The sequence below is a fragment of the Corylus avellana genome, chromosome 8 (assembly GCF_965113065.1).
Source record: "Corylus avellana chromosome 8, dhCorAvel1.hap1.2, whole genome shotgun sequence".
NCBI lineage: Eukaryota > Viridiplantae > Streptophyta > Magnoliopsida > Fagales > Betulaceae > Corylus > Corylus avellana.
The window spans coordinates 10,079,946-10,097,936 of record NC_142497.1 but is presented as its reverse complement, the minus strand read 5'-3'; the positions used below and the strand labels follow the sequence as shown (position 1 = coordinate 10,097,936).

Here is a 17,991-nt window from a genome sequence, read left to right as displayed (position 1 = left end):
TTACTGAGGACCCACCAAACCCCACTCCTAATTCCACGGACCAAAGTTTGCTTGTCTCAACCAAAATAAAACACCAACATTGATGAGATTCAACAAGCACCATTAAAGGATCCGTTGCATGTTCCAGTTGGGCCTATTACTAGAGCAAGATCCAAGAAGATCAAAGAAGCACTTAATGGGCTGATTCAAGAGATTTGGGCTGATTCTAAAATGGGGCATTCCAAGCTTGGCCCGAAGGGAGATGAAGGCGTAATAAATTTGATCCAAGCTATTCATGGAGCAGATTGCACAAAATTTCCTTAGCAATGGCATGGATTAATGGTTGATTATGGCTAATTGACTATCCAATTACATACCAATTAATTGGATGATTGACTTGCCAAATTACATGCCAATTAGTTGGTTGATTGACTTACCTATCTCAAGACTTTCCTTAGGCGTGATTTAATTGCCAATCTCAGTCTATTTTTGGCATGGAGGAGCTACAAATTTCAGACCAAATCAACCTTAATTTTAGGCTTTCATTAGTTAGTCATTTTTTACTTTATTTACTTTCCAATGTTGGAACCAATTTAATTTCCTTTCCATAGCAAGTAGGTAGTCATATTTTCAGCCATGCTCTATAAATAGCATGCACTCATTGTAATGGAAATCAGGAATGAAAATACAAAAAGTGAGGTTTGCTTCTTCTATTAGTTCTTCAGAGAACTTGTGAACTTATCAAGGATTCTTCCTTGTGGCGTTCAAACTTTATACCTTCGGTTTGCGTTTCGTTTATAAACGTTGGGTCGAAGGTTGTTACTTTTTATACCTTTGGTTCGCGTTTCATTTATAAACGTTGGGTCGGGGTTTTCTATCTAAACATCTGATTTTAGCTTTCTTGGGTTAAGTTCCAATATTGTTTGTTGGGTCTCAAAGCGTGTCGATTGAGGTTCGCATCAAACATTCCTCTCCTAGCACTCAAGTCAGCTCCAGAAATTTTACCAAACCATACCCCCGCAAAAGGATCCACTCAACCCCCAAATGCTTCTAACCTTACTCCCTCTTTTCCTCCCCTCATGGAAATAACGGGAAGCAAATCCGTCTATCTCCCATGGAGTCTCCTACAACTCCTGACAGTCCTAACAGAGCCTCTCTGGTCCTCCCTTTCCCAATGGAACCTAATACTTCTTCAGCTGAGCTGGCGAGCCTTATCACGCCCACAGTCGCCAAATGAATCTACTGGCCTGGAATTGCCGGGGTTTTGCTCGCCCCGCGGCAATCCGAACTCTGCGAGCACTAATCAAAAGGAACAATCCTGATATGATCTTTTTGTCAAAAACAAAAATCTCAATTCAGTCAGTCCAGCAAAATCTTAATGGTTTTGGCTTTCCTTTTTTGTTGCACTTCCCTACTAATGGCTCTAGTGAAGGCATGGTTATAGCTTGGAAGCAAGGAGTTGAAATTAAACCTATTCGTCTGGATGGATATCATATTTCATGCTTGGTGTACTCAGACCCTATTTTTTGCCTGTGGCTTTTGACTTGTACACGTGGTCCTCACTCTTGAGCCAACCAGGCTGCATACTGGGAGAATCTGTCTTCTACTGGTAATGCTTTTGGAGGCTCTTGGCTAGTTTTTGGAGATTTCAACTCCATTTTGAACCCTAGTGAAAAAAGAGGGGGAAGAGATTTTGGTGCAACCTCCCATAATTAATTTGTCTCTTTTGTGAATCAAAATGGTTTGGTTGACCTTGGCTTCAATGGAAATTCTTACACTTGGAATAATTGTAGACATGGACGAGCTAAAATCAAAGAAAGATTGGATAGGGGTTTGGCTAACCAATCTTGGGTCCACATCCTTCCGAATACTATCATCAAACACCTTCCAGCAACGGCTTCGGATCACAATCCAATCCTGCTCCAAACCGGTGGTAATTACTTCCATATCTCCAAGCCTTTTCGTTTTGAAGCTTTTTGGTTCAAAGACTCTTCTAGTTATGACGTGGTTGCTGGTGCCTAGCATTCTTTTGTTGATGGTTCCACAGATTGGATAGGGGTTTGGCCAACCAATCTTGGGTCCACATCTTTCCGAATGTTATCATCAAACACCTTCCAGCAGTGGCTTTAGATCACAATCCAATCCTGCTCCAAACCGGTGGTAATTACTTCCATATCTCCAAGCCTTTTTCTTTTGAAGCGTTTTGGATCAGAGACTCTTCCAGTTATGACGTGGTTGCTGGTGCCTAGCATGCATTTGTTGATGGTTCTCCTGCTTTTACCCTTTGCCAAAAATGGAAGAATACTAAGAGAGCTCTTACTGAGTGGAATCGAAATCGCATTGGGAAGATTCAATCCAGAATCACTTCCATTCTCTTAGACTTGGATAAAATTCAACAAACTCCTCCCTCTGATAAGAACTTGGGAATTGAAAATGATCTCCTTCAAGAACAACTTGCTAGAGAGGAGATCCTATGAAAACAAAAATCCAGGGAGCAATGGTTGACTTGTCGTGACCTCAACACAAAATTTTTTCATGCTTCTACTATAAACTGTAGGAGGTATAACTCTGTTTCTTTTCTCAAAACTGTTGATGGTATGGTTCTTAATGATAGAGAAAATATTGGCAGCAACTTTGTGGATTTCTTTCGTTCCATTTTTACTTCCACTAACCCTATGATCAATGATGGTCTTGCTGATTTGGTTTCCCCTATTATCTCTGACTTAGACAATCTTATGCTTTGCAAAATTCCTGAAGAGAGGAATTTACCAAGCCATTTCCCAATTAGGTCCTAATAAAGCTCCTGGCCCAGACGGAATGACTGGTTTGTTTTACAAATCTTATTGGCCTATAGTTAAGGTTCGTGTGGTTACTTTTGTTCAATCTTTCTTTAGAGGAGGTTTCCTTCTAAAAGAGTTTAATCACACTAACATTGCTCTTTTTCCTAAGATTGACAATCCCTCTAGAGTGAACCAGTTTTGTCCCATTAGCCTCGTAAATTTTAACTACAAGATCATATCCTAAATTTTGGCAAAACCGCTTCAAAACCCTTCTTCACAAGTTTGTCTCTCCTTACCAATTGGCTTTCATTCAAGGCCGCTTCATTGAAGACAACAATGTGATGGCACATGAGAGTTTCCACTCTCTAAAGAATAAGAAAGGCAATGGAGGTTTAATGGCCTTAAAACTTGACATGGAAAAAGCCTTCGACTTTATGGAATGGCCTTTTCTTATCAAGATTTTAAAATTACTGGGGGGTTCAACTCCATTTGGATGCATTGGATCCATCAATGTTTATCCACTGCTTCTTTTTCTATTTTTTTTGGATAGGTCCCCATTTGGAAAATTCTCTCCTACCCATGGACTAAGGCAAGGCGATTCTCTATCACCTTTCCTTTTTATCATGGGTTTGGAAATTCTCTCTAGGCTCATCCTTAGAGAAGAAAATTGGGGTCTCATTCATGGTCTCAAGATTTCAAGACTCAGCCATCCTATTTCACACCTTCTCTTTGCTAACGACCTCATGATTTTCTCGAGAGCAAAAAATTCAAAAGCCGCATCTATCAAAAAAAGTCTCGATTCTTATTCCTCTTGGTCAGGGCAAAAGGTTAACTTTGAAAAATCTGCCATCTTCTTTAGCAAAAATTGTGGCCCTCCCATTCAAGCTTGCTTCCATTTGCTTTACCCTCAACCTCAATCACAGGACCACTAAATCAAGATACCTTGGCATTCCTCTTTTTCTTCATCGAAATAAGAATATAGCTTTTGAAGATCTTAAATCCACGATCTCTTCCCGCATCTCTGGTTGGAAATCTAAGTTGCTCTCGATAGAACAACTTTGATCAAAACTGTGGCCTATGCAATTCCCACACACTATGTCCTTATTTCTTTTTTCCAAATCCTTTTGCCTTGAACTTGATTCTACGTTGAGGAAATGTTGGTGGGGCTTTCCACTTGATAAGAAAAAGAATCTCACTCTCTTGTCTTGGAAAAGCATTTGCACCCCCAAATCTTTGGGGGGTCTTGGAATCAGATCTATGGAGTTCCATAACAGCGCCCTCCTCTCAAAGTTGAGTTGGCAAATCTACTCCAATCAAGATCTTTTGTGGGTTGGGGCTTAAAAAGCTAAATATTTGGGCAATGGCAATTTTTTGGATGCTCCTATCAAGAATGGGTCCTCTTGGCTTTGGAAAGGTATTCTCAAGAATAGACTTGTTATCGAGAAAGGGGCTTGCTGGGCAGTTTCTACAGGCTTGGATCTCAACATTTGGTCTTCCTCATGGATCCCTTCCTTACTTGGCTTTAACTCTACCCCCAACTCTTTCCATTTCCCCCCTCCCTAACCTCAATGTTTCAGACCTTATAGATAGGAATATCAATTCTTGGAATTCCTCTCTTATCTGTGAACTTTTCGACCCCTTATCAGCCTCCCAAATTCTCAACCTCCATCTCCCTTTTTCCATTAGAAATGTCAATTTAATTGGGGCCCCTTCCCCCACAGCAAAGTTCTCTGCCAAATCAGCCAATGAATTGCTTATTCATTCACAAAACTCCAGAACTCCTCCCCTAGACCACGATGACCGGAACCTTCTTTGGAGCCTAAAACTCCAACATAGACACAAGCAGTTCCTTTGGAAACTGAGTTGGAATGCCCTTTATGTTAGAGAAAACATTGGGAAATTTGTCTCTCATTCAGATCCGAAGGTGTGGGAATGCCCTCTCTGCCATGGTAATGCCCTTTGCCAAGATTATTTGGAGAAACCAAAAATGGCCCTTGGATACTACTGCCTTTAGCAATATTTTTATTCCCTCATGGATTAGAATTTTGCTTAGGCCTCACTCTATGCTTGGCATCCCCTTTAAGGATGTTTTTGAATTCCAATTGACAGCAATGATTGTTCTAGACCAGATTTGGTTTGCCCGTAACCAATTGATTCACAAACATATCACCCCGGTTGTCTCTAACACTTTGAAGTCCATCTCTAATGTCATCCGGACACATCTCCAAGCTTGGAAAGCATCTTCATTTGATCAATCTATTTGGCTTCCTCCTCCTACAGGTTCTATGAAGATTAACTTTGATGTTGCTACTAATGTTTATTTTTCAGTCACTGCTGCTGTCCTAAGCAACTCATCGGGTGACATCATCTCAGCATTCACCAAAAAACTGCTTTCCACTTATGTGAGCAAGGGAAAATCCATGTCTGCTCTTACAGGAATAGATCTTGCTATCTTATAAGGCTGCAACAATTTGTTGATTGAAGGTGACTCTTTGGTTTCCACCTTAGCTATAAACAATCAGAATTTCTTCACCGAATGGACCATTGCTCTAATCATTGCCGACATTCAATTGAAACTACATTTTCAAGTTTGGAATGTTACAAGAGTTTCTAGAAGTGCAAACTTTCGTGCGCACCGCCTCATCAAGTGAGCCGCTACCAACCTTGTGTTTAGAAGCATTCCCAATTCCTCTTCTATCTTCTATTATTACATTTTACTATCTGTCAACACCATTCTTGGCAAACCAAATGCATAAAAAATTAAATAAAAAAATAAAAAAGAGAAATAGTAACAACTATAGATGTAACCATGCAGAAAAGAATTCAAGTGTTGGTGCAAGGTACGTCTCAAACCGTGGAGGGGGTTGGTTACCCCTTCTATGATCCATAATGCCCTTTGCAAGGGGCGGTTGATTTTTTTTTTTGGGTTATATTTTTGCATTGTTTTAGCTTTCTTTAGGACATAATTGACATTTCAAGAGTTAGAAAATTGGCAGAATATGAACCAAATGATTTATTTGATAATGACTTGAACTGTAGACATCTATTTGATAATATTGAAAACTCAAAGAGTAATTTTTAATAATGGAGCAAAGCAAAAGGGAGCTAATTTGATCTTTTCCCAAAAACAAAAAGATAAAAAAGAGTAGATGTGAAATGTAAATAAGAAAGAAGCAAATGATTGAAATTAACGTTTTGCTGCATGCAGAACAAACATGGTTGTGAGTTAAGTTTCGAGCTGTTCTATAAACAGACATACCTTCATAATTAACATTAAAAGCATTTATGATCTTTTCCTTTACAGAGTTGAGCTTGAAAAGTGGCAGTTTTACCTTTTGAGTGGTTTGTAGAGGACAACTGTTACATATTTGGACTCGAACCTATGGGTTAGCCCCAAGGCAACCACAGACTGGGAGGCCCATCCTTTCTCCATGAAGAGGTGGTTGAGCACAACATGCTGAGGCTTGGAAGAAGAAGCCTCATCTGCGTTCTCCATACCTAGGACAGTTAGATGCAGCTGGGGTGGAACAGCCAATGGCTCCTTTGCAAAATCCTCCTCCGCCGGCAAAGCCTGAGTGTAGCTGTATTCTGGTGATGGAGGAGCCTCAAACTCAGTGACGCTCTCAAAGTTTTCAGGCACATAATCCTGCACAAAACAACAAAAGCTAACAGAGGACAATTAGATGATCATAATGATGGCGTATGCAAAATTCAATCTTGAACCACACAATTCATGGGAAATCAGTTTTTTTTTTTTTTATCTTTCAAAAAAGTCCAAGAAAGTGAAGTCATATAGTGAAAGTTGTTTGATTGGGAGTCCAAAGAAATGAAATCTGTCTGTTTGAATAAACTAACAAACTAAATTGTTACATTTTCCTAGTTGTTACGAAAAATGGATAAAGTAATGGTGATCCAGATAATTGATTTCTATTACATAAATTAATGGCTTAGTGGAACTACTATTATGGTTACAAAGTAAGAGTTGATTACCCTACTACAGCATATATATGTGTCTGTGTCTGCATGTAAGTTCCACTTCCACTTATGGCATTCGGATCATCACAAGCAGCTGATGTACATGCTTGCATAAAATTCCTCTCTCTCTCTCTCTCTCTCTCTCTCTCTCGGAAAAAAAAAAAAAAAATACAGGAGAATATAGATGCAAAATAAAGGGTAAGCAAGACACCTACATGAACATCAAGAAGATTACAAACATGGCCCATTTCGTCAGCTACGAAAGGAAGATCAGGGATATATCTCCATTCACCATCAACAATGAACTTGTAATGGTATATACCTGATGGAAGGACCATAAGAATTGAGTGGTCTTTACCAGATCTCTGCAGCATCTTCCTGCAAAAAGAAGTAAGTACGTGTAGCACACTTTGTACATACATGGTATATTTTAAGCCAAAAATGGCATTTCATAGTTTTACCAGATAGGATAAAGTCAATGTTTATGATCAAAAAGTGACTTTAGTTTACCTAGTTGTCCAGTTGTCCCAAGATCCCTCCACAGCCACATTGTTACCACCAAAGTTCCATATAATCATGGTGGGGATTCCTGGCTCAGGAGGATGATTAACAGCTCCCTGAGACTCATTCTGCCAGATATTATTGAAAAGGGGAGGCCCATCAGCCATCTGCAAGGGAGCTAGAGGAACCTGCAAATGCACAGAAGACAACCCATCAGTTTGAATGAATAATAAGGGTATTGTAAAGCTCCTTAGTTCACAGTGTCAAAACAACATTCAGATTTTTTACTATTGTCTCATCATTTTCACAGTAGAACTGACTATTCCAAGAACATAGTTTAATCTGCAGATTCTCCACCACAAGCAAAAATGGGTCGCTTACAAAATTACTGCAGCTAGCACACACTAGGAATCAACCAAAATACGCATGCATGTGAGCAATTGTGCACTAGCACGCATCCCTAAAATATCAAATACTACTAAGTTTGTCCGTACTTCGAATAACATCCAAGGCATCCAAGATATCATGTAAAAATTAGACCATTTTAAAACACAGAAACATAAAGAAGGATCGACGTTCTGACTGGAAATTGAAATTTACATTCAACCCAATCTTAGTGGATTTCAAAATTTTAGCTCAGCTTGAGCTACAATCATCCAAAAGATCCATAAACTTAAAAAATTTATAAACATTTAGTGATAAGTGAAACTGTCCATGCTGTGATAAAGAAAGTTCATACAATATGCAGTCAGCCTGAGGAGTATATTAATCATAATTATAATTTCATAAAAATTCAAATACAGGACTAGTCCAATAGCATTGAATTATATTGAATTGGAACAGGTGAATTTTGTCATGAAGCCCTCCAATTTCTAATTAAGATTGATTGGCCCATCATGTTATGCAAAGATTTAAAATCTAGTTCATTGAGATTTCATAATATTTGACCTTTTCATACCAGTTAAAACCTGAACAAATATAAGCAAATGCCTCATTTCTGTGTGTCATCGGTAGTTAAAGATATGTTTCCATATATTGCTTCTAACTTGTGTACTTAAAAGCTGTGTGAAGCACAATGTACTGTTCAAATATTCTTATTATTTGAATGCCCACATACAAAAGAAAGCAAGACAATAGATCTTATTTCCTTTAAATTTCATAATAAAAATTCCAGGAAAGTGAAACCCAAGAATTTCAACTTCCAGACAGCTCTCAACAGGGTTTGTGGTCCAAATGTGTCCAACGACACCATTCCATATATTGCTTCTAACTTGTGTACTTAAAAGCTATGTGAAGCACAATGTACTGTTCAAATATTCTTATTATTTGAAGGCCCACATACAAAAGAAAACAAGAGAATAGATCTTATTTCCTTTAAATTTCATAATAAAAACTCCAGGAAAGTGAAACCCAAGGATTTCAACTTCCAGACAGCTCTTGACAGGTTTGTGGTCCAAATGTCCAAGGACTCCCCTCCCTCCTCCCAGTCCACTTCTCATATATTATTTTTTTTGATAAGTAATCAGTAGATTTTATTAAAAGCGTAAGGCGTGCCAAAGTACACTAGAAGTATACAAAGAGGATCACCTAACTAGAAGGGGAAAAACGTACAAGGAAATCATCATAGTTAATCGATACCGGAAAAACAAACGCTACAGTCCAAAGATACAAAGTATGGAAACAATAGGATAAAATGTCCTCGAAGGACCTCTCCAAGTTCTCAAAGCACCTATTATTTATCTCTCTCCATAAACACCAAAAAAAAAAAAAAAAGTACGCACCATCTTCCAGACCGCGGCACCCCCCGCCCCCTTCCAAAAGACCACCAATAGGCTAGCAACTCGATAACCCATCCAAGCATCACCCACGATAACCCAAAACGACCAAAAAATGCACTCCACAAAGCAGACGCTACTTCACAATGAAGAAGAAGATGATCCACCGTCTTCTCGCTCTTCTTACACATACAACATCTGTTCACCACAATCACATGTCGCTTCCTGAGGTTATCTAAGGTCAGAATTTTGCCCCAAGCCGCCGACCACGCAAAGAAACCTGCCCGTGGAGGAGCCTTTGTCCGTCACACACTCTTCCAGGGAAACCTCCTCCCTTCCGAACACGCCAAGGAGAAAAAGAGAGACTTGACCTTGAAAGTTCCTCTAATGGAGGAATTCCACCATAATCTATCTTCAAACCATCGTCTCACTCTAGCTTCATGCAACACCTGGAAGAAAGAGGCAAAGACATTCACCTCTTAGTCATGAGCCTCTCTAGAAAAACTCACATTCCACTGAATGGACCCACCTAGCATCTCCAAATTATCCGCAACTAAGGCATCCTTCGCACAAGCAATACTAAAAAGAATCGGGAAAGCTATCTTGAGAGTTGTATCTCCACACCACCAATCATGCCAAAAGCTAACCCTTGTCCCATCCCCCACTACAAATCTCGTAACACCTTTGAAAGTTTTCCACCCTTTTCTAATATTCTTCCATAATCCCACCCCTAACGCTCCTCTAGGCTCAACAGAACACCACCCACCCCATAAGCTCCCAAACTTCGAATCTACCACAACTCTCCACCAAGCATCTCTCTCCGACCCATATCGCCACAACCATTTCCCTAAAAGAGCGCAATTGAACACCAATATATTCCTAATACCCAACCCTCCTTCCTTAATCAGAGTGCAGACTTGCGACCACTTCACCAAGTGGTACTTGAACTCTTCACTTATCTCACCCCATAAGAAATTGCATTGTAATTTCTCAATGCGCTTAGCAACACTCACCAGAATAGGGAATAAAGACAAGTAATAAGTGGGCAAGTTAGCGAGAGTGCTCTTGATAAGAGTAACCCTACCCCCCTTCGACAAATACAATCTTTTCCAGCTGGCCAACCGATGTTCTATCTTCTCGATAACTCCATCCCAAATATGCTTGGACTTATAAGAGCCTCCTAACGGGAGACCAAGGTACTTCACTGGCAACGTAACTGCCCCACACCCTAAAATACCGGCTAACAATTCCACTTGCTCCACATTCCCCACAGGACTTAGCATCCACTTCTCATGCATTCTTCTTCTCCTTCTTTTTTCTTTTCTTCTCTTATTTTTGTTTTATTTGTTCGTTTACTGTTATTTATACCTTAAAAACCTCTTGTGGATTTCCTAAGGCTCTACTAAGGCCATCTCACATTCCAAGGCCTTGGGAAGCCTACCACTTCAATACAACCCCAAAGGAGTGAACTAAGGGCTGGTGCAAAACGTTCCATCGTATCACTACGTCACACCTTAATTTCCTTTTGCACCACTTGCACATGCAAGCACCATGTATGTGCATAAACTCTCAGGTCATGATTCAAAACAATTTGGAAATAATAGCAATCTATGAAGCCCTGTGCATTAGCAGTTATGTTTTTTGGGCTTGAATGTAGGAAACAAAACATTATCTTGTTACTACACTGACACATCAAAAATTTCTCTTTACAATTAGGTAAGGTTCTACAAAAACTAAAATATATTTGACAGGCCCTAAGACTAAAAATAATCTAAAAGCACCTAAGTTTTAGAATGCATTTCTCAACCAAATTTTAGTAAATCTACCAAGAGAAATCCTAGTAATCCAAATTAAAGTGCCAAGTATGTCATTCTTAATACTCATTAAGTGTTCTTTGTTTCAAAGTCTGCATGAATATGGGTATTGATTGGAAAATAAAATATTAAAAACAGAGGAAGAGAATCTCAAAGTTGGGTTGCAATACAGTGGAACCAGTTCAATGCCTCATTGCTTTGTAGATATTTGTTGCCTATACACATCAACATGGGATCAACCATCTTTATTGCTATGCCTAATGTTAGATCATCACCTTGAGAACAAGTTCAACCCCTCAAAGCTTTGCACATTAACTTGTTGCCTATACATTTCAACATGCGATCAACCATCTTTAATACTAAGTCAGATCATCGGATTGACACTGTGTCAACATCCTTTATCAGTAACCAACTTTACATATGCATCCTGGTACCAAGTAATACATCTTCACAATCTTTGGATTTTATAGATGATATCAAACATATATTAAAGAAGTCAAACCTGATGTCCTTAAATGCAGACGTATTCCATGCTGACTCCTAGTGCTTCTTTGTCTCAATATGTTTGTTTTGGTGATAAATACAACAAAATATAGAGCAAAATTCAGAGCCAAATTGTGTGACTGGCCTAATCCAAGACTTCCTTAGAGCTAGAGTGCTAGATGGTCTGAAAAAAGTTATAGACGGAGTCATAATTTTGCTTTCCTTCTTCACCTTTTCCTTAAATAATCAAAAAGTGATTTGATATACGACATTATAAACATATGAATCAATTTACTAACACCAAACCAGAAACTAAAAACAAACCACAAATAGATTGACTGGCATACACTTTCCCTTCTGAATCTCATGCAATTGGGAAGAGTAAAGGAAAAATAACCAAACAGGTAAAGCTCTTTCTCTCCCTCTCCCTATCTTCCCCCCCACCCAACACATACTGTACTGTTTTATTTTCCCAGCCAAGCCACACCACTTCAGTTGAGGAATGGAAGTCAAATTAATGGAAGCAGCAATAAGGATAAAAACATATCATTCTCCTCTTCGAAGCTCACATGTACTCTCAAATTGATCACAAATTAAAAATCTTTGAGCAGGAAGAGATGAATTTAACGATGTCTGTTCAGGATCAATGCAATAAAATTTTATCATAGTATTCATAGGCCAAAACCTCCAAAGGACCAGGGGAGAGACTCATGGTACCCTCTTAAATACAAGATCTTTAAAGATCACATGAGATGGTCTATTTGACCACTTCCTACAAAAATAAAATGATAATGACTCGAGAGGATAACATGTAATCTATACAACTACATACATGACATGTGCAAATAATGACCATTAATTGCTGCATCTTTTTTAAGTAATCAAAATATTATTAAAAGCACAAAGACCAACCTAGGCACAATTGCATATAATATCTAATAAATACAACTTATCCAAAAAAAAACTGAGGGACACAAAGGTAAGTCAATGGCAAAGTTCTGAGTTGACTTTTGATAGTCTCTTTACATTAGTCAACCTCCAAAAAAATCGGTGCATACGGCAAGATGGTTGTCTTTCTTTATTACACTAGAGTGAAACTTGATAATAAGACCACATTGATTGTTAATGTGCTTGTCCATGTCTTTTTAGAAGAACAAAGGTATATTTCTTCATTTCAACAACCCCAAAACATATTTTGCATGCAGGAAAACTGATGCTAAAGGAGGATTACTTTTTCCAACTGCTGAGATGAACCTCCCAAATATTTATAAGTGAGGATTATTCAGCTTTCACTTGCAAACTTCTCAGGACAGACGTCACAAAATTTCAGGAAGAATACGAAGTGAAGATTATTACATTGTTGACAAAGGGTTCCAGCATAGCATATTTTATACTTGACATTCCAAATGGGCAAATGGAGTGCCCATTTGCAATATGCAGTAGACATTTTAGACACCAACAAGTATGCCACGTGAATTTTGCCAAATCAATTAAGTTGATTTGTTGAATATTGCTACCATTCTAACAAATGGAGATCCCATTTTAAAGAGAGACATCCAACTCCTATTGTATTACACCTGGCTTGCACAGAATGCACAAAATGGAAAAGTAACCATATCGACACACATCATTTCATTAAAGCTACCAAACAGATTAATTTGTGACACTTGTCAACTCCACCTTCCTTTATTCTTCCTTAATTTTTGTTTTCTAAATTTTTGCATATGAATGGTCAACCACATCTTCATGTTGTAGAAGTAATATGCATGTACTAGCTCTTTCTCTAGAGCGCCGCACACGTAAGGTAAACCCAGGTTTGGGGAGGAGGGGCGGCCGTTGGATGCCTCCCTCCTCCCCTCGCCCCCTTTGCATGGTGAGTTAGCCTATTTACTTGATGCCCCTAGCTCCATTGCCTCCTCCCTCCCCCTTCGGCTTGTGCAGTTATCTTCTTTCTGTGCCGCCCCTTTTCCTTTTTGTCCTGTTCTCTGGCGTTTTACCCGTCTTCCTTTGCCGTTGTGCCCGCATAGCCATTCTCCACTGTGCCGTCTTTTTCCACCACCATCTATCTCTGCCGCGCTTTGTCTAGGTCGGGCTTGGCTTTGAATCGGCTTGCCTTAGCTCGATCTCCCTTCCTCTGTCTGACCCACCTCGACGCGTGCCCCGCCTTCCTGCTCTCTGGATCCGTCAATGTCCATCCCACCTTTCGCATCGAATTCATCGATCCGGCTGTGGTTTGTTTCTATGACTTTTTTCCTTTTTGTCGTTGGCTTCTCATTGTGTTTGTGTTTGTTTCTTGTTTTTGCTTGTTTGGCACACTTTGTGGGTGCCACTCTTTGGAGATTCACTCAAACTCTCCCCCTAGTTTCTTTGAGTGCGCCGCTGATCTCCTCCACGCCTGCTTTGCCGTCCACCGTCAGTTGCCGGGTCTTTTCACGTGTCCCCCAGTGATGAGCTTCTAACGCCACCCTTTGCGTCGGTTTCCAGCTAGCACGCAATCGGCCTTCTTCCGGCTGCTATCATCCGCTTTGTGTGCTTCTCTTGTTATTTTCCCTATATTGTGAGCTTCCTTTTGTTGTATTTCCTTTTTTCATGTATTTGTTTTTTACTTTCCTATTTTATTTCCCTGTACATTTTTTCTTTTCTATTTTTTTTGTTTGTAATCAGGCTTTGTCCTCCCTCTATGATCTACCCGTTTTGCTTTTGGTCCAGACCTTTGGGTTGTGGATGTGAACGTTATCCTGGCGATAGGGTCGAGGAGGATGAGTTTCGGCATGAAAGTCTTTGCTCTCAGGGCCGAGGATTAAGTGCTACCTATGCATTGAATGGTGTCTGTTTGGTGTAGATCTGATCTTAAACCTGATAAATAGTCATGGGTTAGCGGATGTTGTTGCCTTTGTTTGGCTTGATTGGTTGATGACTGTAACTTTAGCTTCGACTATGATTTGCTTCAAAACTTTTTGCTCTGTTTGTAAGAACTCTTGCTCGCGACCTTTTATCAATGAATGAGTATGAAATGTTTTCCCTTTCTAAAAAAAATAAAAAAAAAAAGTAATATGTACTTCAACACCATTATGCTTATTCATTTCCAGCCATCCTTGTCCACACTAATGCCATTTTCAATAGAAATCTGATGCCTTCTTTGTGATAAGTGCAACATTGGGTGGTCTCCAAGTAGCAAGAAAGACAATGTAGAGTGGATGTCACGCAGTTTTAAAGGCAAGTCCCTTTATACCCTAACATGCAAATTAATGTTTGTTGTAGCGGTATATTCCATAAACTTTTGGAATAACCAGCAATTTAACATGGTATCAAAGCCAAAAGTCATAGGATCAAAGCTTGACTTTGTCAATTCACTCCCATTTCAATTAAATATTCCATATGTTGGGTCTCACTGAACCCACACATGAGGGAGAGTGTTAAAATAATGGTTAAGGGATTAAATTTACCTCTTCCTATCAACTTAAACGTATGGGAAAAGAGGTGATTTAACAAAGAGAAAGGAAAGCAAGAACCTCCCACAAAAAAACTAAACACGATTGTGTCATTTAGGACATTATTTTCTGTGTTAAGGCTAGAATTGATACCTTCCATGGTCTTGAACCATTTCAGAAAGATATATGGCTTCAAAGATCGTGAGGAATCTTGGATGAGGTGTTTCGATAGAGTTATTGCAATTTTCATTTCCTTTGTGTTGCGGTTACAAGGGTATGCCCACTAGACCGAGTTTTCATTTTGATGGGGTATGCCCCTGTACTTTCGTACAGTTTCTATTGGATATAATACTTAGCTTATTCAAAAAAAAAAGAACCAAACTTTATCCAAAAAAAAAAAAAAAAAGAACCAAACTACTATAATCTTTAAAATTACATCTTCACGCATCTATTATCAAACTTTTGCCAAGTTGTAGATTCCAAAATCCATATGTCTTATTGGAACTCCCACAAATTACATACAAGTATTTAAACTACAAATCATCAAAATTCTAAATGTACCAGCTGCTGACTACAAAAAGATAAAAATAAAGTGATCAAAACATGATAAACTAAATTTGTTTTTCTCACAAAAAGCAAAAAGAAAAAACGATGCACGTAACCAACAAAAGTATTACTCATACCCCAATGGCTAAATTTGTGACCTCGTAAACTAACACTCTGTTTGGTTTACCACGAGAGAATGGAAAAGAAGATAAAAATTTTGAACTTTGCCTTCTTTTCTATTGTTTGGTTAGTAAATGAGTTATGGAGAGCAAATTATCTGCAACAACAAAAGTTACCAAACCCATATTTTCTTTCATTTATTTTCCTTCCACTGTCTCCCAAATAAGCAAGCAAGAGAAAATAAGATATTATAACTTCGTTTTTTTTTTTTCTTTCTTTTTTTGAATTTCTCTTGTGATTGTAAGCACTTCCAAATCCAATGAAGCACAAAAAAAAAAAAAAATCTCATTCAAATTGTTGCATTCACAGGCCCAATGTGCGTTGTGCGTGTATATACATACATAGCCACATACAAACATAAATTATGAAAGGAGGGGAAAGATTGAGAGCACCTGAGGAGCGAACAGGATGGGGGATCGAGAGCGCCCGGGGCTCTGAGGAGGAGTGTTGTTGCCCATCGAATCCGACGACGCCAGGCGCACTGGCGGATGCGAATTGGGCGCGTGGTTATAACCGACCCCCGATTCACCGTTGGATCTTCTTCCTGATAACGAATCATCATCGTCCCTCCCAATCCCACCGCCTCCTTCCTCTCTCCCGTTGGCGTTTCCCATCGCTCTTTCGCCAGCAAAAACACTCTCACAGATCCACCAAAGACACAAGTAAATCTTCCACGTATATTATATATGCATTATACATACATACATACATACATATATGAATGTATAGAGAGAGAGAGAGAGAGAGATGGAGGAAATGCAGGTGGGGAAGGTGGTTGCAGCGAGGTGGCGGGGGTGCAAGAAAATGTTTTAGAAAGGGGTTTTTCAAAATGACGCTGAAGTTGGGTTTATTTACGGGACCCAAGGAACGTGCCTACTTGTACGTAGCGCTGGCCTCTGAGCTTTATTGCGCAGACAACAAAGCCGTACGCTAATGGATAAAAACTCAAATTAATTTAATTCAAAATTCCTATTTTCTTTGCCCCACTCGCTGTTTTTCAGTCACGCTCCAATTGGCTACATCCGCATGCAACGGGGGAGCGCATTTTACATACAGCTTGTTCTGAATGTCTTTTGATTCATTGACCTTTGTAATGATAATTTTAACTTATTTTTAATAAAATGTAATGTTAATATTTTATTTTTCAGTTTTTTTTTCTCTTTTTAATTATATCCATATTGTTAGGGCTTAGAAATAAATCATAAAGTAAACAAGTGGAATATTTTTTATATTTCAGTAAAAAAAAAAATACAAATTAACATTAATTGAAACACCAAAAATAAAGTAAAATAAAATAAGAACCTAAATTCACACTACGAAATTTTATTTTTTTTATTTTAATTTAAAAAACAGATTATCTTGTGTATTTTTTAATTTATCAGAAAATTGTAACTAATATGTAAAATTAAAAGGAGTTGAAACATGAGATAGCAATATTACAAATTTTGATAATTCTAAATTAATATTGCAAATATTAGGGGTATACAAGCGGTTGAGATTATCTGTTATTGATTAAAACCGCTAACCGCAATGGCTTAATACGGTTATTGGATTTATATAACGGCAGTTAGCAGTTCTTTTATAACCAATGGTTAGTGGCTATAGCCACTTTTTTTATATGAGCTTTTTAAAGTGTTTTGGACCTTCATAATGCATATTTTTTGGGCTTATTCAAATAATTTTGGGTAAAAGTATTCTAAAAAATAATGAAACTTTATTCCTAACTCGTATTTAAAACGACAGCATTTTGGTTTTAAACACCATAACGGCGTTGTTTTAATATAGAAGGTATAATATATATTTATATTAACCGTTTTTTTCTACTCTTAAAACTGCTAATCGTCACTTCTTAGGAGATTAGCAGTTTTTTATAACTGTCTACCAAAAGCAGTTATGTAGTTAGCAATTAGATGTTATAACCGTCCCATTTATATAGTCCTAGCAAATTTCATGGCAATTTAAGTTTAAGATAAGTGAAATTTTTCCAAAATTAAATTTAATCCTCAATATTATTTTTTAAGCTATTTTAGTGGGGGTTAATTATTTTTAGGAAAAAAGAAACAATGAAAGTACCTAGCCCCCTTGCTGATTTGGATGGATCTTTCATGGATGGCTACAGCGTGAGGATAGGCGCGTGGAGATGCAAATACTTTTATACTAAATTTTATCTACGAGGTTGTCTTACGTGGGAAACGAAGACCACGTGTGTGATTAAGACCCGCCACCATTGAAGCAATGTTTCGCCTGCTTTTTTTGTTTGTTTATCCTCCGTGGCAATGATAACGCTCGCCCAAAAAAAAAAAAAAACAAAAACGGATAAGGTCTTTAGAGGCTTAGAGCAGCGGTGTCAGTGAGCTAATTATGGATCAGGTTGAATGATTTTAAAATTTTCGTTTTTGATATTGATGCTTTTTAAAGCTAATTATGTTAAAAATATTTTTTTATTAAATATTTATTTTGTGGGCATTGATTTATATAACACTGCGTTATGCACGCTAGTATTATTTAATTATAAAATATAATTAAA

The 17,991-nt window shown here is 38.3% G+C and overlaps 1 protein-coding gene across 1 annotated transcript; it reads right to left on the bottom strand.

The window, feature by feature from the left end:
* Positions 1-5,922: 5,922 nt before the first annotated feature.
* On the bottom strand, positions 5,923-16,284 carry AKINBETA1 (5'-AMP-activated protein kinase beta-2 subunit protein). The gene is made up of 4 exons (XM_059574700.2): positions 15,857-16,284; positions 7,245-7,423; positions 6,950-7,112; positions 5,923-6,405 (listed from the first exon to the last, which is right to left on the bottom strand). Exons 1-4 carry the CDS (start codon positions 16,076-16,078, stop codon positions 6,088-6,090), a joined length of 882 nt encoding a protein of 293 aa, XP_059430683.1. The 5' UTR covers positions 16,079-16,284; the 3' UTR covers positions 5,923-6,087.
* Between the last annotated feature and the right edge of the window lie 1,707 nt (positions 16,285-17,991).

Excerpts from the sequence above, each read along its gene's own strand:
- AKINBETA1 (XM_059574700.2), bottom strand. The coding sequence starts at position 16,078 with ATGGGAAACGCCAACGGGAGAGAGGAAGGAGGCGGTGGGATTGGGAGG. Across the intron at positions 7,424-15,856 it reads CCATCCTGTTCGCTCCTCAG|GTTCCTCTAGCTCCCTTGCA; the intron begins GTGCTCTCAATC and ends GTGCATTTGCAG. Across the intron at positions 7,113-7,244 it reads TGGGACAACTGGACAACTAG|GAAGATGCTGCAGAGATCTG; the intron begins GTAAACTAAAGT and ends TTCTTTTTGCAG.